The sequence below is a fragment of the Triturus cristatus genome, chromosome 10, assembly GCF_964204655.1.
Source record: "Triturus cristatus chromosome 10, aTriCri1.1, whole genome shotgun sequence".
NCBI classification, from domain to species: Eukaryota; Metazoa; Chordata; class Amphibia; order Caudata; family Salamandridae; genus Triturus; species Triturus cristatus.
In genome coordinates, this window is record NC_140593.1 from 839,747,107 (window position 1) to 839,770,038 (window position 22,932).

The window sequence follows — 22,932 nt, forward strand, 5'->3', positions numbered from 1 at the left end:
TCAGCCCATTTAATCCTCCCTCTACGGAGTGAAGTAATTTTGCAGGTAATCTCTGTTATAGTAGAAACTGTTCCCGATTTGGAACTTAATGATTGTAGTAATGTAAATATTAATATAGAATATAAAAAAGTTGTTTTTATTTACTGTCACGTTTTAAAAAGATATTTTTCATTATGGGTAAAAGGAAAGCACTGAGTTGCGATCCACCAGAGGGAATGGACACTAAGAAACCCAAAAAGCAAACACTTCTTACATATTTGACCGGGGCTATGGGGGCAATAGAAAAACAAATTTCCACAGTAGAACAAACCCTAGCAGCTGGATCATTGATGACTGGAGAAGTTAGAGCAGAGGATGACCAAGTCACTCTTAACCAAACCCCTACTCCTATTGTGATTCCTGTCACTGGAACATCAGTTAACGGATGTATTCAACAATCTACTTGTGACATCATAGTGCACAACAATCAAGGTGACACAATCCCCTCACAATTAAATAAGGAAAAAAAATCGGCTAGGAAACAGCCGGGAAAGCTAGGAAGGGGCATAAGGGAGATTAGTAAACCAAGGGTGCACAGAGATAAGGAGAATACAGTAAGGAAAAATGACCAAGACAAGGTTCTTAGTACTTCAGAAACCCCCTTTACATCCTTAATAGCAGCAAACTCTACAAAACAACATATTACGGGGATTGATCTGGATAGTATCCTCTCTTCTATAAAAAGTTTAGATTCTTATGTGAGAGGAGCAGTCGAGTCCATCGGCGTAAGACTGGATCGGATCGAGACCCTTGTGGCTAAACTCCCTCCCTGTAATGACTATAAGATCACTCCATCCCCCAGCCCCAAGCCTATTAGCAGTGATGGGAATGATACTAGGAAACCACGACAATTCTTGCCCCATACTGATTTTTCAGGCGATACCCCCACAACCGAATTTAGTAATCATTCCAGGATAACTAGGACACAACAAAATCCCGTCACCGTATCCCATCCACTCTTTGAGAAACAGTCTAAATCTGCCCCTAAAGTAACATCTATAGAGTTATCACCCCCTTTACATTTGGACCTTCCTCCAGCCTGCACCCCCTACACAGTGATTCTGGGAAACGTTCCACACTTAGGACAAGATGTTCAGGAGACCTGTCAATCACTAAGGAACAAAGCTCTACACTGGCTGGGGGATAGAGTAGGTGATACTAGAACTCTGTTTGAAAAGTTTAAGATGATACGCAGAATAGGATGGATCGGAAGAACTAGGAAATTATTCACTGGCGATTGCTTGGTATTGACCTTCCGCTCTCCTTGGTTAGTCGAAAAAATCTTGGGGTTAGCGGCCAAAAGAACATTCGAACCAGGAATTAACATACTTCCCTTAGGTTTCTTTTATCGCCCTCCCTTTGATTTAACGAAATCGGTCCAGCACCAGTTCACGTCTAACCAAAATTATAGCGTCCCCGTATATAATCGCTTTAGTGCACTCACCTCATTAGAGGACCCAGATTGACTATCTCCAAAGTTAATAAAAAAGACCAATGATTCTAGTTGGAAATTTAGATATTAGCTCGCTTACCTCATCTCAAAGGGGCTTACCTGAGCCTGAGATTCAACTAGTGGCCCGAGATCATATTATCTATGGGCAGCTACAGAACGAGTCTATGCAGGAGGAAATCCCTGCTTCTTTCTATATCAGAGAGGAATCCATGAATTCTATCTCATCTAACTTAGATGAACCAGGATTAGTTCCCCAGTCACTCAAAATACCCTGGAAAGATGAAGGACATATCAACATTACATATTGGAATATATGGGGCTTATACTCCAAACTTCATAACGACCTCTTTCTCGACTTTAAGAATATGGATATTCTCTGTCTCCAAGAGACATGGTCGCAAAATGAAATCAATATTAATGGCTTCAAAACATTCCATACACCGGCCTCTCCTTCCTCCCATGGAAGCTCAAAGGGAGGCCTATGTATATATGTCTCTAATCTGGTGATAGCAAAAAAATCACATTTGAGACCTCAAACTCCTATTATCAAATTCTTACTCTCATAACGGATAGGAACGACACATTAATACTTGTGAATTTTTATTATTATGAAATCTGTTTATTAGCATTTGTTAATATAGACATAGCATACATCATAAATGTAATATCCCACAGGCAATGAGTCTGGTACTCGGAGGAGTATCCGCCAATTGTGAATGCGGTGAGCCGCAGGATCCATCGCCACTACGAGGCGTGGAGTAATGCAAACTGATAAGTGTCAGGGCCATCGCCCGCATTTGAACAGATTCATGGAACAACCAAAATGGGGTAAAAGAAAACAGGTTAAACAACAGAAGCCCAACAGAACAACAGCAGCAGGTTCGATCTTAGACCATACGACCCTCAGGAGACCCCCCCCCCCCCCCCCCCCCCCCCAGTCCATCCCCCCCCCCAGACCCGGCCCCACAATCCACCGCGACATATCGTTCTATGAAAGGCAATTGTCATTGTCCGCACATCCGCCCGGTTCGGCTAGGACCTCCCCGCCAATCCCCAGAGTGGGTCTCCCAGTCTCACCTCCATTCCCCTCCCCTCCAGGAAGTGGCTCCGCAGTATGTGTCCCACAGAGTCCCAGGGCATCCCCATCCAGCTGCATTAGGACCTGCAAGTGTACGTCCCATTGATTCGCTATGGGTGTGCGTCTGAGGTCTAACGTTTCCTCTCGCAAGAGAGCCGTACCCTCCGCCCCCGCCCACACTAGCAGGGAACTCCGCCACGCCTGCGCCCGAGGGGGCTCAGCCGCCTTCCAGCGCTTAGTAATTAACCGCTTCGCCACAATCAGGCCCAGGTCGAGGAAACGACAGGCAACCTTCGTGGGGGGAGTTCTACGAAACAAGTGTAACAGACAGGCTGGCCAGTCCCGCCGCGCCAGCGGACCGGCGCAAGTACGTAACGCTCCATGTACCGTCCGCCAGTATGAGTCGAGCGCTGGACAGCTCCATAACATGTGCACCAGTCCAGCATCCAGAGCCTTGCGGCGTGGGCATTCAGATCCGCCCGGTGGAAATAGCGATTGATGGAGTCGGGAGTGAGATATGCTCTGTGCAGTATGAAGTACTGGATTTGGCGAAACCGCAGGTTCCTGGGGACCCGTGTGGGCCCCCGTAGCGTATCCCTCCATTCCTTGTCGGTCATGGGGAATACTTGTGAATTTGTATAATAATATCCCTAAAGAGAACGAATTTGAAGTTATAGACCAATTTAGACAAGTTGTTTATAAAATTCAGATGGTCAGCTCAGGAAATGCCCAGATTTTCTGGGGAGGGGACTTTAATGCTAACTTGTGCCCCAATAACAACAACCAGATATGTGGCTTGAACGATGAGGAAAATCGCAATCTAACTCATTTCCCTCACAACATTCTTGGGAGTGCTCTGAATGAGACCATATTTATATTGAATCTGAGTTTTGCAAACGAAATAGCAATCCCTCCAACTGCATTCTCATCAACATATAATGGGAGAGGGGTTGGTTCGGTAATAGATTACATTTTGGTATCAAATAATCTTGGGAATAGGGTAAAGAAATTTATTACACATAAGATCGCCATTAGCGATCACTTTCCACAAACATTAATAATTAAGAGAAAGAGCCCCATCTCCCATAATAAAAGCAAAACGAATAAATTATACCATACTTGTCCTAACCTGGTTATTGATAGTATGAATGGCTACTCTCTGAAATGGGAACTCGTAGATCCCGATATCATCACATCTTCTGTAGTGGTCAAGGCTTTAACTTATATTTTGACTTCCTTGAACGAGAATTCCCCTCCCTCGCTGGTCCTAGAAAGCTTTAACCACATCACGGCTATAATAAAAAGCTGCCTGTCTGTAGAGAGAAAAAAGGGTGACTCTAAGAAATTAAGATGGTTTGATACTAACTGCACGAACGCCTATCGCACATTGAAAAAAGCGATTCATAATAGGGATAGAGATAGACAAGCCATCCAGCAAGCAAGAAAACTATATAATCAGGCCATTTCGACCAGGAAAAAGACAATGAAAAATTCCTTGTGGGAAGATCTACACAGGGCCAGTATCCAGAATGACAGTAAAGCATTCTGGAAAGTAATTAGGTCTCCGTTTCTTCTATCTGATAATTCTCCCTCTATAGAGGCAACGATAGATGAGGCCCAATGGGTGAATCACTTTTCAAAATTGTTTGCCTCCCCGGAGTTGATAGATACCACGGATATATTATCATTATCTTCACCTGAACACATTACGGCCCTCCCAATTGAGATATCTTTTTCTCTTGATGAAGTCTTAGTAGCATTAAATGAAAGCAAAGGATCTAAGGCCCCTGGACCCGATGGGGTTCCTGTAGATATCTATGAACACAATTCAGACCTCTGGGCTCCAATTCTGACACGCGTTCTTAATGCAACCTCTTCGCAGGGCCTTATTAACAGCTGGACGGAATCCATCATGGTCCCTATATATAAAAAAGGCAATAGACAGGATCCTTCCTGCTACAGACCAATTTCACTCCTAGACTCACTGGGAAAAGTAGCAGGTAGGATCCTCCTCACGAGATTGCAAACTTGGGCCACAGAAAAGAGCATATTGTCGGATCTACAGTTTGGTTTTAGGGAAGGCCTGGGGACAATAGACCAGGGCCTTAATCTTGCTATTTTGCTGGGTAAATACACGCGGGCGAAAAGAGGAAAACTTTACCTATTGTTTGTCGATCTTTCCTCGTCTTCGATTGCGTTTCTCATGGGAAACTATGGCACATCCTAAAAGAAATGCACGTAGAGGAACCCCCTTATAGACTTCCTGAAAGCTCTCTATAGTAATGCTTCAGCACGAGTCCGATTTGGTAGAGCAGGAGAATGTACCTCATCATTTAGGGTGCTCAGAGGGGTAAGACAGGGGAGCGTCCTGGCCCCATTCCTTTTTACACGATATACCAATGGTCTTGAGAAGGCCTTATTGGAAGGAAGTCAGGACGTACCCCAAGTACAACAAAACTCGACTCCCAGACGTATACCAGCACTGCTTTATGCGGATGACGCTGTTATTTTAGCTAGAACACCTTTAGCTCTCCAGCAGGCATTGGAATCATACAACAACTACATGCAAGGCATTGACTTGAGGATAAATGTCTCAAAAACTTTTGTGATGAACTGTGGCAAAGGTAACAAAAAGGGAAAAGACATCTATTTAAATGGGAGCAAATTGGCTATTACCTCTACCTATTCATAATTGGGGATTCTTGTAGATAAGGGCTCCTGGGGCCAAGCAATTACATCAAGAAAACTCCTTTTTATGAGAGCCACCACTGCCCTCGTTAATTTCTCTCAAAAATTAGGAAAAAGACCTCCTCTGGAATTGATCAAAATATATAACGCAAAATGTATGAGTGTAGCAACATATGGGGCAGGGATTTGGGGACACTGTAATGTTTCCGAACTGCAGAAAGTGGAAAATGCATTTTTCAGATATTTATTGGCGGTTCCGGCTTCTACGTCTACCTATGTCTGCCATGCTGAGTTGGGAGTCCCCTACATAACGGATATTATAAAAATACAACCCGTAATCCTGTGGCATCGTATCTGGAAGTCAGAGATAAACTGCTTTAACCAGCTAGTGCTTCAGGATGCTCTTAAATTGGACTATTGCCTCGACATAAAATGGATCAAATATGTGAGGGACTTTATGACAGACATTGGTAATCTTGAATATTTTAACAATCCTTTGTCCATGTCAGCTATCGCAAGAAAAGACTTTAAGAAACTTTGTATGAATCATATGGAGAGACTGAGATTCACGAGTGAAGTTACAAAACCGTCTGTGAGCCACAATCTTATGATATCAACTTCATTTGGCATGCAATTGTACCTATAAAAAACTGACAATAGATATGACAGATTTGTTCTCACTCGTTTTTGACTGAATATTTTCCATAGGCTGGTGACATTTCCAACTCCTAATAATTGGTCAAAAATATTATCTAATTGCCCATGTGATTCTGTTTCCGAACAATCAACTATTCATGTCATTTTATTTTGCAAATTTTATGAAGAATTAAGAAGGAAATGGATAATACCAATTCTTAAAATTTGGGGCATTCGCCAATGTCGCCCAGCATTCTTGGCTCTCCAATGTCTTGATAATGATTCCATAAATTATAATGTCATTGCTTTTCTAAAAAAACTGATCAAATGCCGTAACAGTATCGACCTAGATTCATGGTGAATAGAGTATAAATAGAGCTATTGGAATGAAGAAGTGTCATTACTAGATACCAAACGTTGTTTTGGATATATCCCCCAATGCATCCCAATAACGCAGTTGGGGGCTAATGTTCCTTCTTTCTTGCTCTAACGATGCAATTATTTCTATTACTCTTGATTCACTAACAAAACGATAGTTTAATTTGGAAACAATGCCTTGTATACTTACTAGCTCTATTACTGTCACCGCCCTACATCATTTTTAACTGTTTTTTAACATGACACCGACTTAAATTGAAAGTCAACTTTATGAATTCGTTAAAATGAAATGTTATTTTCCCACGTCCACATGCTGCTATTTTTGCATAAATATTAACTGGTACAATTTATGAGATTTTCTTGCTACATATTTTGTATACATATTTTTAAAAAACTCATTTGTTTTAACTGCATAAGATGATTTTAAAATTGTATATGCTTTTATGGATTGAAATTAACTTTCCGAATAAAGCTTATTTTTGATTTGATTTGAATATACTAAAAATCTATCTAAAAACAATGCTAACCATATAAATAAAAGCATAAGACCCTAAAAGTATAAAAAGGCACTTTGCTAGTCTGAAGGTAAAAAAACACCCAGAAAGCCAAATTTTGTAAATAAAATAAAAGCAAATTTAAAAAGCCAGTTAAAAGCGAGCACTTTGTAAAAACAATTTGGTACGTTACAAACCTGTCCAAATTAAAAGGGTACCACAACTCAGCGGAGTAGACAAAACATTACTGTTCCCAGAGGCATCCAGTGCATCAAGTCCATAGAACAAACATGTTTCTGCCCATCCCCCTCAGTGTCTGCCCAGGGAGGAACAGCTGGTGCTGATTCCACAGAAGACGAGCTAGGATCCAGATCGCCAGGAGCCAAAGCATCCCAGGAAGGCTCATAGTATACATTTAGGAGCAAAGACAAGTGCTAAGGACAACAGTACAAGTGAGCCGTCGTGGACCCACCAGTAGGTCAATGTCCGGAAATTGAAACAGTTGCGTTCCCAAGCAAATGTCCAGGGCACACTCGAAAGTGTACCGTGGAAAACTGGTTGCACGCAGTGTAGCCAGGCAGACAGAGAGGACAAGAACTAGTCACAGTTAAGTACGTGAAGTAAGGTTGTGCCTAAACACTGTATCATGCGTTCACGACACAGTAGCACATGTGGTAGTGCTATCCCTATTTGGCCTTGTGATGGGACATCCTTTGCGGAGCAGAAAAAATAAAAACACAGTCCCACAACTAGGAACAGGACAAGCGGTAAGCCTCCAAATATGCTTCCAAGCACAGAGTGTATGAATAATGGAATAACTCTGCAGACCATCTGGAAGGTTCTAACCAACCCAGAGCCAATTGTCTTAAAGTGCGTTACCCCTGCAATACTAAGACATGTTAAAAATGCAGTGCACAAGCTCCCCAAAATGGTGTAGGAAATCGGTGCATAGTAACTACTGTATCTCAGAAGAAGACCTTGCAACTTGAAGTTCAAAAGTCTCCCTTGCAGATGTTAAGGCCACATCCTCCTGGAACTTTCAGTCTTCTTAAAGCATTAAAGCACACATTTCTAAGCTTTATAAAAGGCCAAAGCATCGCACCCCTAACTGTGTGGGCAGATGGAAACAGTACTTGTGTACAACAAGTCACAACCGCAGAGACTGTTACCAGATAAGCAATCGGGGCTGGACTGGGAACTCAAAAGCAGACCTGGCAATTTTTTTCAGACCGGCTCCCTAATAAAACTGGCCTCTTGCACTGCTGCTTCTGTTACTGGGGGCCGATACTACAGCATTGCTCTAAAAACGACCCCAACCCTTACGGCCTCCCGGATAAACGCCTGATGCCTGCTACAGCCAGGTCAGCCCTGTAGGCAATTCCCAGTCTGATCCCACAGCAGCCTTGATCATTCAGCATCAAGTAACTCCCATTGGAGAGTAATCTGAAAGCCGGACAGATCACAGCAGCCACTCCGGCTGCTGTGATCTATCCGGCTTTCAGAATAGCATGACAAGTTTGCCGCAGATGCATTATATGTGCCGTGAAGCGCAACTGAGAAATGTCCCAAGGTACTTTCATAGTCCATCCCGCTAAGTAAAACCTCAGTTTCCCTATTCCTACAGCGGTATTCGAAAGGTAAGATCCATGACTCGTTTACATACCCCTTGCCTAGCGCCTCATATCTCTCCACTTGATGTAAGCAGTATTGGAAGTGAAATGTCGAAATTGGCAGAGAAATAAACCCTTGGGTTATCCAATCTGTGGAAGGTATTTCCGCAACAGTGGATGGTAATTTCTCTACCTTCTCTATATATAACATGGTGCATGTTGCGTCCTTCTTTGCCTTGATGGTTTGTTGTTTTGTGAGATTGTAGGGTAGAAACAAACTAGTGGCATTAAGGTGTTTCCATGGAATGCGACCAGCCCGAAGTATCTGTAGAATCCAATTCAGTAACATTATAGCTCTAAGCTCGATTGCCCATGTTGTAAAGAAGACATGTCACTCTGTATGATGTTGATTGCAGTTGAGACAATGTTACACAGACAGTAAATCCTAGTGAAAAGAGTAGTCCTACCATTATGAATTACTGCCAGTCCTTTTTAAATTTGCCCTGTCAATTTCGCACACTCTCTCAGCAGCTTCCTGCTGTGAAATCTTCCACACTTCATTGTATATTGCATACAGAAAGCGCTTCTGACGTGATCTTCGAGGACCTAGTAAAAAGTCCTATAATTTCAAGTCATCAGAAAGAAGTGACGAGTGTTTCACCTGACAAAGTGTTAAAAAGTTGTGCCTTGATTGGCTTAAACAATCCACACTAAGTTGTTACCATCCCTGAATGTTGTGTCTGCGTGTGTGGGTCTGGCCTATTGATCCTAAACCCTTTGGTGTTGTCAAGAAAATGTCCCTGACATCAGTTAGTATCTAACGGCCACACTAACCATCCCTCTTGATTGGTACGTGAAGAATTGTATGTTCCGTTGCGAAGCATGGTGTCTGGTTCCTCCGTGTAATTTGTGAATTGTTGCCAGTTTGAAAATCATGCAAATGTGGGAATGTTTGAATCTTTTATCTTGGCCAGGCCAAGTCAGTATGTTTGTTGCACAGTTTTTCTCAGGTAAACCATTTGATGTTCTATTAGGCATGATCTGAATAATGGAAATGAAATGAAATACCAGTATTTGTAAAGCGCACAGCTACCTCCGAAGTGGTGTTCCGATGCTGGGGGCCCTCGGGAAGATTAAGAAAGCTATTGTCCAGAGTCACTTGGTGCTGGGCTAACCTGCCGCCGACACGGAGGATCGAACTGTGAACCCTGCGCCACAGCCTCATTCCTCTGAACCTGCCAATCTTTTGTTCCCCATATGGATTTTAAATCAACCTTGTGTTTCCAAAAGTCAAAACCTTGTGTAGACACCTGGGTAATGAAAAATGCGGAATAAATCAGCAATGTGTCAGTGAGCATAGTATGCTTCGCCTTCGAGGGCCTAAGTTTGTAATAAGACTCTGGGTCACTTGGATTGTGACTTGAAAAATATGCAAACTTCTGTGCACATGCTTTTGAGCTACCGAGTTTTGGTGTAGGGCAGTATTCCCATAGTGTGTAATTAAATACTGCACGTGTAGGACTTGCTTTATGCAGGAAATGGTGACCATAATGATGAAAACAGAACATTTCCTCATAATTAGCCGGGCCACCATACATTTAATTTCAATTAAAAAAGAATAATGCTGCAGATCATCTAGCATTTCATGCACTGCATCAACGTCCCAGTCAGAGATGGTACTAGGAGTGATAGTCATGCAAAGACATTTTTAACACAAATGGAATTTGAATTCATTTAGTTGATCTGCATAGATCATAGGATACCTTATCCCAAACAATCTCATCAGGACCAAGAACAACAGAAATGTTCACCAGGGAAAGGTCTCTTCGCAATTTGTGTGATGAAGAATGGGATGTTAAATCTAAGTTCACCAGTTCAACAGCAGAGCGTTCTGGGAGATAGTGTCCATTTGGAATCAAGATAAAGACTGTCACAAAACCAATCCAAATAAAGGGGAAAAGTTACTAAATTCTAATCCAAATGTATATCCAAGTAGGGATACAATTTATTTTTCATCCAAATGTAGAATTTACACGGTCTACCTTGGGTGGTGGTGGGTCGGATGAATCTGAAGAGAAGTCAGCAAAGTTGATGAAGTAGCCGGCGGCTGTTCGGTCTATTTTTGGGAGCTCTGGAGGTTGTGTAGAACTGGGAGTTGACTAGAATGATGGTACGTTGCGGTAGACACCATCTTTGTCTATTTGCAGAATTGAAATCTGTGTTTCTTTACATGTTGTTTATAAGTAGGTTGATGTACCAGGCAGAAGTGATACTTCATTGTTAGCTGTCCCCAGTCCTGAAGAATAAGCTTCATCTCTGATCAAAGCTTCCATCTGGACTTCCTTGTAGGGTAGTGAGAAGAGACTGGTAATTTCCCAGGATCACTCTTGGCCTACTGTGTAGAACTGGCCAGATGATGTGGTTTGATGAGATCTATTGACACACATCTCTTGTTTTTGCAGCCAGCAAGTGGCGGTAGAAGAACAGTTCTGGTACCTTCAACTGCCAGGAGAGGTACAGGCATTATGTAAGATGGCCTGAATTCCTTCTTCTCCACAATCTTCTCCTGGACTAGATCACCGATCTTGGAGATCCAACCAGGAGTTGCTGGTGCTTCGTTCACTTCTCCAGTAGTGGTACGTTTCTGCTGGATGTTGCTCTGAGCTTCTCGAAAGTTGTTCAGATCCTGTAAAACATCCAAACGTTCATTGATGTCAAAGGGTGTTTCTGTCACCACTGTACTGGGACCGTTGAGGTCTGGAACCCACTTTTTAACCCCTAACAGGATCTCGTAGGGAGTCCGACCACCCAGGGATTTTCTCAGCAGATTAGTTAGCAGTCTCTATACCCCATAGAGGTTATGGACCCAACTGCGACCTGAACCTAATACCCTAGCTGTTAAAGACTGCTTTAAGTCTTGGTTCTTCCTCCCCACTACCTGTTTCCCTCTGGATGATAGGGAGAGGAGTAGCCCACAGTCGCACCCAATTTTCTCAAGGTGTCTTTGGAAGCCCTGGACGCAAACGCCGGACCGTGGTCTGATGGACTGTGGCTACCTCATATGTTCCGATATAGGCAAATCTTTTTAACAGTTTGGGCGTCAGCCGATCGCTGTGGCCAAACCCATAGAAATTGATAGCAGGAATCCACTGCTACCAAGATGTATTTGTAAGCCCCATCTGATTGTAAAGGGCTTCAGTGGTCCAGATAAACACAAGCAAGAGGCTTGTCTGAGATCAATAGAGGTGTATGTGGTGGACACGCCAAGCTGGAAACCTCCATCTGCTGGCAGATGTTGCATTAAAGGACACAGTCATTGGTCTGTTTGAATAGACCTGGCCACCAATAGTACTGCCTCAATAATTAAATTGTTGCTGCCACCCCTGCGTGAGGGAATGTAAGACAATCGTACTACTAGGATTAAACCTAACCTGCGATCAGAATTGGGTATCTCTCAAACCTTCCCCACTTCGGGAATCTGAGCAAATAGAATGTTTTACGCACTTAATTAGTAGGAGTATTTTGATCCCATTTCTAACAGAAAGCCTTTTGGCAGGTGGATGCCATTGCGTACAGTCTCATCAGCCACCATGATGTCTCGATCGATCCTTGTCCTTGAACGAGTAATTGCAACAACTGCAGCAGTTTGCTCTGTTGCTTTTGCGGCTTTGTCAACGATGTAATTTCCTACAATGTTTATTCCAACACGCTGATGACTCAGTGTGTGTATGACGTGATTCTGTGGCAAGCACTCTGAGTTTTGCCACCTGTCCTGAAAGCATCTTGTGCTTTATAGTGTATCCATTGGAATCTCTAAATCTATTCAGGCTCCAGTAGCTTAAGTACTCATTGTAAGACTGGACTCAATAATACGAATAACATACTAAAAGTGTGGAGAATCCGGGATCCGTATTCTCAGGTGCCAGAATTTGAGCCCGAAGCTCACCTAACTGTGCAATCACCTAGTGACTGAGTGTAGTTTTTGTGAGGGCATAATTCACAATTGTACCCTTAACAGTGGCACACGCTGCAGAGTATTGTTGCTTTGTCCCTACGACAGGCTGTGCTGAACTGTCCGTATAGATGATGTAATCATACTGATCTAGAGGCATGACTTCCTTAGGCAGAGGCTATTAATTTTTATATTGCAGATACTCTTGTGTTTGTAGTGTGGAGTCAAATCTGTATTCTACATCTGTTGCCATGAGAGAGTTGGCCCTCTGTATCTATTTTGGATGTAAAGCTTTCGTGTTTGAAACACTGGCCTTTGTGACAGCCTCTAAGGCTGGAACCGGAGTCACAACAATGAGTTTCCCCTGAGCCAAGGACCTTTCTCTCACTGCAGCAGTCTGTACCTCCGTCAGGCTCTTGTCTCTTGGTGAAAAACGCATCTCTGCAGTGGTGTATAAATGTGACTTATATACAAGTGATACAGTGGCTCCTTCATTGAATGTGACAGGTGTATCCTGATGCACCCACAATTATACAGATCACCAGGTTTGTGGTGTTAATGTGTGTAGGTGTTTTTCAAGCTAGCATGTCAGCTTGTACTGAACATAAATTTGTGTATGTTCAGTTGTCCAGTGTGTGCTTGAAAAGTCTAGATGTATCAAGTCGTTGAACAGTTTTACCTATTCTGCGTAGTCAGGCATGTATGTTCTGCCAAAATTAGGGCTACCCAATATTGATTTGAATTTCTTTAGTGTATTTGGTGTTTGTAGAAGTGAACACTTCTTTAGGAAGTGTCACTAGGCTTCTGCCTTCACTTGACAGCTCATACCCTAAAAAGAGGACTTTGAGGTGGGCTATTTTTGATTTTTTAAAATTTTATCTGTAGCCCATGTGAGCAAATCCCAAAACTATGAGATCTACTCCAGCCAAGTGAGTTGAAAAGTCATCAAGTCAAGATAAACGTTATTCCGCCAAAGGCATAAAAGCACACACAAAAAAGCCAGATCACACATTTATATAAATAAGGTGAATAAAAACACATATCACTGAGCCAGATAAAATCAAGGATATTCAGTATAATTCATAACATTTCATGAGATTAAAAAGCGTTGCCAGTAACAAATTCATACAGAAACAGCATCTTTTAAGGTTCATAATCCCTCCCAATGTGAAATGCTGATTTTAGAAAATTGAGTACGGCAACCTAGTCCCTGCATAAACAGTAGCCCTTCGTTGTACTGTCTCACATTGGTCTTCTGTAAACGGGGTACCAAGAAATGAAGTCTTGGCTCTTGGTACAAGTGGCAAAACAAAAATAAGTGGCTGATACTTTGAGTTGAGCTATTGTCGCAACTGCCGGAGTGTATGTCTTGAGGCCAGGCACCTGTTGCAGGAGAGGCAAATCTAAAGTGCTTAGTCTAAAAAGGGTAAGCCTTTCTGTAGCCTGGGGATAAGTCCTAATGCCCTTTGAATAAAATTCCTGCATATTCCTATGTCTAGACCATGTCCGTATAAGTGCGCAAGTGTAGTAAACGGCATGCAATTTATGACCAAGACCGCTGCTTGTGTAACGTATACCTGTATTTTTGGTATCCAGAGCACCTAGAATTCACTAATGTCCGGAAACTAATAATCATTATATTCATTACACATTCTTGGAACACTCGCTATATTTCAAGAGTACCTTTCACACAATGTATTGACATGAATTCTTTAAATATTCCCCAATCTCTATTTGACCCCATACTAGACTGGGAGATAATGGCAGCAATTGATGCCATGGCTGGCTAGAAGACCTCACCCTGCAGCACTGGTATCACAGCTAAAATGTACAATGCCTTTTCCAGAGCTGCTTCTCGCATGCTTACCTGCAATATACAATAACGCAGTGTGTAAACATTTACTGTGAGGTAAACACTAATCACTTCCATGTTTAAAGCCAGGTAAGCCTTCGTAGTTCAGGCTGATGAAGCATTTAGGACAGAGGTATTCTATTGATGGGTCAAATTCCCAGCAGCAGACTCATGACCGTTTCAAATATACACGGAGGCTGCAGTTCCGAACAACTACACAGCTTATGAAGCTATACAAATACCACTAACTTACCAAAACACCAACATTTGTTTGAAAGCGCCCTACCACATACACACAATGCAGACTAGGTCCGCTTAGCAATGAAGGAGCGACATGGCCAGTCTTAGCCAGTTATACACCCTATCCAGATATAGACAATCTTAACGGCTCCAGAGCTACGTACACTATACACAGATCTGGTTACAACATATGGATAATTTACACAATTTGTCATGAGGATGATGACCATAAATCCAGCAAGAGCTGTTCAAGCTCCACAACCACAAATGGGTACACCTGGCATTAGTCCACAAACCAACAACGCAGTCATGGGTAAGATTTGCCTCAGACGACAAGGAATTGCGTTTTGAATTGCACAAAAAAGAAGCTAGCTTGAAGCATTGTTTCTCCATACGGGACCTCAGGAAAAGCCCCAGAATTTTCACCATATGTCTACCAATGAGTATTATTCCCCCGGTGGAAGACTGCCCCACTTGGGGTACAGTCTTTGCTGCAGTATATATCAGAACACATGGTACACCCTGATTAGCTGTTTTTCCATTGGTGCTTAAACAGATCCAAAATGAGTATAGGGCAGCCGCTGCCCTGGATTCGGGGATGAAACTGATGGGAAATTTTTCTTCAGTACCCAATATAATGTTAAGTAACATCAAAGGGGCCTAATGTAACCATGTGACACTGATGCCTGTGATTAGTGTTATTTGTGCTAATGGAGCTCCATTTGTAAGAAGTCTGACGTTGCGTAAGCATATAGTAAAACAATTAGAATCCAATGGTTACTCCTTCAGAGTTTCTTAAACAGGAAAGTCCACTCCACTCAACAGAATCAAATGTCTTTTAAGCATCTATCATCCACAACTAAGTATTTATCAGGATTACTTTGTTTGAGGATGACAAATAGATGATACAAGACATCTTCCAGGGATTAAGCCAGAAAGATCTAAAAGGACTATGGCATTAGACGACAAAATCTTAATATCTATAAGAATCAGCAAAAGGTGACAGTATAAGATCATGCATCACCAGGCTTACCTGCCTTCGAATAAGTAAGTGATTGGTGCTTCCCTGACAGCAACTGTTTACACACTGCACTATTGTATAGTGCAACTAAGCATGGGAGAAGAAGCTCTGAAAATGCATCTCACATTGTAGCTGAGATACCAGTGCTGCAGGCTGAGGCCTTATACCCAGCCATGGCATCAATTGCTACCATTATTTCCCAGTCTTAGAGTTTGGCTAATATTTGCACGAATTCATGTCAATCCAGTGTGTGAAAGGTACTCTTAAAATGAAGTGAGTTTACCAAGAATGTGTGATTAATATCAAATTATTAGTTCACAGACAGTATTGAATTCTAGGTGCTCTGGACGCCAAAAATACGAGCATACCTTACACAAGCAGCCGTCTTGGTCATAAAATGCATGCTGCTACTACACTTGCTCACTTACAGGGACATGGTCTTGGCATAGGAAAATGCAGGTATTTTACTCAAGAGGCATTAGGCCTCATCCCCAGGCTACAGAAAATGTTACACCATCAATGCATGATTTACTGACCTCTACCAGGAAGTCACACTACCGATAAGGTGTCAAGGAGAATACTGTTGAGTACCAGGAGAATCCGAAGGCGCTAGTGGAGAGCACTCAAGTTGACACCCTAGTAATCTATGGAAAATTCACAGTCCACAGTGAAAAGTTGAATGGAAACTTCTAGGGTCATCGTAAAAAAAAATATATATTTGAACAGCTTTATACTACAGTACTGAACTAACATCCGGACATTGATCACCAGTGCTGTTACAGTTCCTAAGATGTGAGCCATTTGCGATATCTTGCAAATTCAAAAATGTGGCTAGCTGTTGGGAACCCTTACTTCTGCATCATAGGATCTTCTTTGAAAGTCATAAAAGCTAGAATAATTCCCCACTTTTAATGCAGTTTTCTCTTGTTCCTCTCTTTGTCAGCCCCCATGCCATCCAACATACTTTTCAGTCATATTCTTTCCCTGTACTTCAAAGTTCTTATTGCGACTTCTATAAAAAGATATCAATATTGAACAGAATGAGAGGCAGCCGAGCACACTTCCCACGCTTTAGTCAGTTGTAGCCTTTTTCCTTCTGTCTGAAGGGCATTTTGAGAATAGTGAAGGCATTATGACTGGAAAACCAGTTAGAATCTTGGAATAAAATGTTCAAACTAGACAATGGATGATCAACAATGTCAAGTGTAGCATAAGAAATTGGATTCCTGATAGGATAATATAAGTTTTTAAAGGCAAAATAGACTCAGAAGTGTCCTAAGATCCTTCTTTCACAAGCTGGAAAAAAGAACTGGGTCAGAAAGGAAAACTGCAAGTACAGTGCATTGTTCCCTTCTAACTGTGTTTTATGTAAGCCTAACATTTTATCTTCATGTTCTTGTCAAATCAAGCTTTCTTCCCTATATATGTATGCTGCAAAGCGATTCTACTACTACAAATCAAAGAGTTATTGGAACATTCAAGAAAATTAGCTCTCTATTAGGCTCCAATCCCACGGAGATGTATAGCTTTCTTCATGGGCATAAAGCATTTTCTGATGCTTTTTCCATTGAAGAAAACTATATAGAAAGGCTTATCCAGGATCCATGCGTGCAGCGCTAATTTCGTCTAGTTTACTAGAGTAAAGATTCCTATGGTGCAGAAACCGGACTACAGGTGAATAACCTTTTTGATATCTGTAGCTCTAAAGTGGCCATATGGGCCCAGCTACCATAAGTTACCTCGGAGCGAGCGCTTTTGCAACAATATAGATCTTAGCGAGTGCTGATTTCTCTGACAATTTTCTTAGCCTGCCACGAATGATGAAAGCAGATTTGCGGTATTTTTTTCTGAGTTGTAGAATAAATAATTTGAGTATTAGCTGCTCTTTGTACGCTTTGTAATCTAAACATCTTCGCTCTGGTTGAAAGAAGCAGCAATCGGCTTGTGGATAGAGGACCACACAATATGCTTTGTATAGTGCCATCTGGCAAGGTTGCTAGTAGAAATGGTTTGGTCCCACTCACAAGGGTTTCAACTTGATATTTGGGGGTTTAAGAGAGCTTGCTGACATTGTTCTTAGTGGGGTTCTGCCTTTCACATTTTTGTTTTTTTCCAACACTTTTCTTAAATAAACCATTTATTGTTGAGTGGGGGGAAAGAGTGCATCTTTTGTTTTAATAATGAAATTCAAATTTGAAATCCAGATGGATTATACTATGTTTGATTTTATTCTAAAGGCTTTCAATTTAATATGTTTGATATGATTCCTGTTTGTTCATAGATCACTCCTGGTATCCAAGCTGACCAGAGGATTCGCATGGGTGGGAAAGGCATTCCAAGGGTCAACAGCTATGGCTACGGTGACCACTACATTCACATAAAGATTCGCGTCCCTAAGTAAGTTTTACTTTTGGGTCCATCAAAACGTACTCTTTAGCAACAGTTCCTTTAAGCACAATATTGTGTTGATCAAAAAGTTTCAGTTGATTCCTGCATAGACTTAAGAGACATTTTTCTAGGACTTCATTTAACATTTTATTAAAGGAAACCATAATGTCAACAATAGGCAATCAAGTAGTGCATCACAGCTTGAACAAATTAGTTGCCGCATCACAATGTATTAGGGGCCACCAGAACAGTGCATAGCACCAGTAACACATAGTCCGGTAAATTAGAAGACAATTCAGGTTGAGTGCATTTATATAAATGGAGCAGGTAATCCCACTAAAACATTTTAATGGGCATCACCTTAAATTTATTACCAGCATGTGTGAAACAATAGCGCTACTGGAGGCTTGCGATCCAACATCTTGAACCCCACATGTTCCTTTAATCTCCAGCAAAGTCCTGTCTAAAATTATCAGTTGATTCATTGTAGTGAGGAGCTATGCATATCCAGTCCTTATCAACGGGCAAAGGTTCCCTTAGCCAGACTATTGCAACTGTATGTTTGCTAACAATAAAAAGAGCAATTTAACTGGCTTTTGGACATCTGTTATGATCGAGGTTGACTTATGCCAGTATGCGCAAATGACAGGGCAGTGCGAGGCCAAATTAAACAATCCTGCCTGGTCGGCAGGATGCCGACAACACTCTGCACTTATTGTAGCATCAATTTGTCATCACAGCTGGTGAGTAGTATAAGCAACTAAAAACTTAAAATGAAGAAGCTTATGTCTGAAGTTATATGAAATCACTTTAACTTGAGAGCAACCAGTTATTGTCAGCCATTCCGGAAGGTCAGAGATTACTATAGTATAAGAGCACAATTTATAAATCTTGCAGACCCATCTACTAGTAGAGTTGAAGGATTGATTCCTTGTCCACCTGCTTAAGTAGAAAGTATTTGAATATTTATACGGTGTTAGTGATAACCTTGGTATTTTAGTCACAAAGAATCGATAATTGGCCCTCCAGAAACAAATGTGCAGTATGGGGAAAAAAGTGAGGCCGTCAGTCCTGGTTCAAGTGTGGATGGAAGCAAGGGGTTAAGGGTGAGAGGCATGGCCAGGGAGTATAATACATTTATGCTGGTTGTATTGGCCAGTACTCCCCATGCCCACTGTGTGCATAATTTAGTATGTACTTTGGAAAATTGTCTAGGTTGCCTGACTTCTGATATGGTTTGTAGAGAACCATTCTCCACCTAATCTCTTTCAGATTCCAAGTGTGGGAGGTATAGAGTAAATTTAAAGTTTAAACCAAAAGCCGAAAAAATGCACTTAAGCCACTATATGATACAGGCGAAAATCATCCAAAGCATCCTCTTTCAAGAGGTCTAGCGAGAACTTTCCACCTGATCCTGTACTGCTTCCTGGAGCATATTAACTTAGTCAAGAGTGTCTGGAGGGTAATAAAAAAAAACACAATCATTTGGTGGGATCGGTATGTTAATAGGTAGAGTGGTGGTATTATCCATCACTCTACATTGTATCTGCAACCACTCTGTAACCAGACCAGTTACCTCGGATCAGGGCATCCTTATGTTGTACAGTTGTCCCAAAGTATTTAACTTAGGTGGGGCACCACTTTAATGGGCACTCCACATTTGGCCTAATTGTGTCCCAGGGGAGTAATTCACTTTTCTCCAGTTAATTCACAATGCAGAGTAGCTCCAAAAATAGATGATCTCCCTAATCGATGGGGCAAATTATCACTAGGGTTTTTAACAGATAATAATATTACCTACATATGCATCTTTCTGCAAAGAAAATATATTCCCTCACTGGGATTTACCCTAGCTCAGTTTGCAGGCAAGAGGCTCCAGTGCGTAGACAGCTCAGTTTGAATCCCCAATTAAAGACGTTTTGGAGGTGGGGTACAAGAATGTTTATAAGGACTTATAAAACTCTGCAATAAACCCATTTGATTCAGGGGCCTTCTTTCCCTGGAAACTTTCTATTGCATTAATTATTTTCTTTACGGGCACCATCACCAACCCAGGTCAGGCTGACATCATCTAGATACACACGCTGAAGGTTGCGGTGAGAGAGCGAGAAAGCATTTAGTGCCATTACGGAGGGCTGACCAGGAGACAGTGATTCTGATTTGCCCATAGAGAAGCCTTGGCACACATTATGGAAGGTTCTCCTGTGTGTGAGAGAGGTGGTTTCACATCGTGTTTGGGGTGCAACAGACCCGGCTCTGTAACAGAAACGACCCGTGAAAGTATTGATTCTTGTTTCATTGCCCTTGTCCTGAGGAGGCCAAGAAGAACATGTAAGGCCGAAACTCGTCCGCATCGACATCTACTAAGGAGGAGTCTTTATCAAATTTATAAGGATTGGTTTAATAACTCTTTTGTGACATAATAGAGTTATAGGGAAAAAAGTCACTTTGCCTATAGTGTTCACTTAGACTACCTCTGAGTGTATCACCCAGAACAAATGGGTGAACACTAGTACTCATTTTTCTGGGTATTGGCAACGTACAGTTGAATGTATGGTTTTGTATACACCTTTTTCACATGTTAATTTGTTTGTAATTATGTGTTGTCCATTGATTGGTGCCATTGTATATGTGTGTCTTTATCAATTTGATTGTGTGTGTGTGTGTGTGTGTGTGTGTGTGTGTGTGTGTGTGTGTGTGTGTGTGTGTGTGTGTGTGTGTGTGTGTGTGTGTGTGTGTGTGTGTGTGTGTGTGTGTGTGTGTGTGTGTGTGTGTGTGTGTGTGTGTGTGTGTGTGTGTGTGTGTGTGTGTGTGTGTGTGTGTGTGTGTGTGTGTGTGTGTGTGTGTGTGTGTGTGTGTGTGTGTGTGTGTGTGTGTGTGTGTGTGTGTGTGACTAAAAACTGAAGAGAGGGTAATTGAATGTGCTCTATTTAAAAATAAAAGCTTTATATTAATTCCTCCATACCCACTTCCTTTTGTGTATGACAGTGTCCCTTACCCAGGTATAGGAGGGTGATTTGGGTATACCCTATATATATATATATCTGACATCATCTAGATAGGCATTTAGCGCCTTGGGATGTTTCCAGCATTGTATAAATCTACATACGGAGCAACTTTCTTGTGGAGTCCGCTCTCTAGTTGTCTTCTTCTGCAACTCCATAGTATGAAGGATCGCAACGGTCCGGGTACATCTGTTTGTGTTCCTGAGGAATTGGGGTTTAGTCCTTTTAGATTATCCCTCCTTCGCTGGTGAACCAATGCATTTTTGCAAGAAAGTTTACCTCCCTCCACCCACGCGCTGTATTTTAGGAGTACTTTATTAGTCCTACCTAGTGAGTGTGATTGGGGGTTGTCAGCTACTTTTTCTTGTTTCTCCTGTATCAGAAGCTATTGGTGTATGTCTTTTAAAACTCATGACTGTTTAGTATTCAACATTCCACATATATAAAGCAAGCAGCGGTGCACCACTTCTACAAGTATGAATCTAATTCCCAAATATATCCACAATATTCAGTGGCGTTGAGATTCTTCTCTTTATTGTTGCATCATCAATATATAGCACAAGGGTTCAAAAAATGAAAATATAAGCATTATAACACACGAACATTGAGATATGAAGTTATTTAAGGAAATCTTGTCCTATTTTAGTCTCCCTATGCTGTTTAATCTGCACAGCTATTGGCCTGGAGTTCATGAATAATAGCTTAGAGAATCGTCAAAAGAAGCCCAATTATTTCTATTTTTCCTCTTTTAAAAATAAATACAGATCGGAAACACTATGTTCAAGGCATGTGAGCTGTAGATCACATGCTTTTCATACTCCTGCCATCTAGTGTTGGGTACGGATGTTTGCAAGTTGTTTTTGTTCGAAGAATTCTTTCCAGTCACAAGGTAGGTGACTCCTCCTTTCGGTGATAGTGCGCATGGACATCGACTCCATTGTTAAATATTTTTTTTCCGCCATCGGGTTTGGACGGGTATTGCTGCACTCCACTTCGTAATCGATCCTCGGGTTCCCACTCGGTGCATATGCTCTCTACCTCAACTGTATTGTTTTGTAACGCATTTTCACTTTCCGCGTTTCGATTCGAGCTTCAAAAACTTCGACATTTGGACCGGAAGATGTGCGGGCTGCCTTCTGGCCCATCCGTGTCCATTCAGATCCTGGTCGATGGAACGGACTCCATTTAAATTCTGTCCCTTTGCCACGCAAAATATCCATGTACAGACTCTCATCTGGTGTGTAATTTGTGCTTGTCCCTTGAGCACAAAGAGCAAGACTGCGGCACGTGCCTCTCTATTAGGTCAAAGAAAACTCTCCTTGATTTATGGGCTCGACATTGAGAGATACAGCGGTTGGATGTCACACCGGATCTCTTCGGCGAACAGACTCCGAACAGGAAGATGTTTCAGCGGCAGAGAAGGAAATGGCTTTAGCTGCGTCTGACTCTGGATCAGACTTGCAGATCGACCTTGAGGACAATGATGTGCCGCAGGGACAAGGGAACGCGAGTACTGAAGACACCTTCAACACTGAAAATTAAGAACCTCCCTTGGATTCAAAACCCCCGGCACCGAAAGGACATTCCGGCTCGACTCCGAAAGCTTTGGTGCCAAAAAGCAAAGACTTGCCTACAACACAACCGGATCCAAAACAGAAAAAGCTGTATATTCAACCTGACACGGGGCATATCCATGCTAAAATGCCATCCAAGCACAAGCCTTCTGAGGATGATAGCCCATGCAAAATTCCTCTCAAGAAAAAAAAAGTGTAGGCACTAGTCCTTTCCAAATACTTCCATCTCCTCCTCCCTCTCCACCACAACTTGATCCTTTTCAGATTACACCAAGTCAGTCACCTCTACCTCATTTTCACACAGGTGACACTGATGATGACAATGCACGATTACCAGATCCTTGGATAGACTACACAACTGATCCTCCACAGAACACAGACCCAGATCTTTATCTTGCCAAGCCATCTCCACCTGATGAAAATCTGTCTTACCAACAGCTTATTGCTAGAACAGCAGAATTCCATTGGGTGGAGCTACATCAAGAGGCTTTAGAGGAAGATTTCCTCTTTGACACTCTAGGATT

The 22,932-nt window shown here is 42.0% G+C and overlaps 1 protein-coding gene across 2 annotated transcripts in view; it reads left to right on the forward strand.

Annotated features, from left to right (window-relative positions):
• DNAJA3 (DnaJ heat shock protein family (Hsp40) member A3) overlaps positions 1 to 22,932 on the forward strand; it is a 291,953-nt gene that overhangs the window by 231,154 nt on the left and 37,867 nt on the right. For both annotated transcript variants that reach the window (XM_085628467.1, XM_085628468.1), the window contains exon 9: positions 17,723 to 17,838. In XM_085628467.1, coding sequence (XP_085484593.1) covers positions 17,723 to 17,838 — 116 coding nt within the window. The remainder of the gene's footprint in view (positions 1 to 17,722; positions 17,839 to 22,932) is intronic.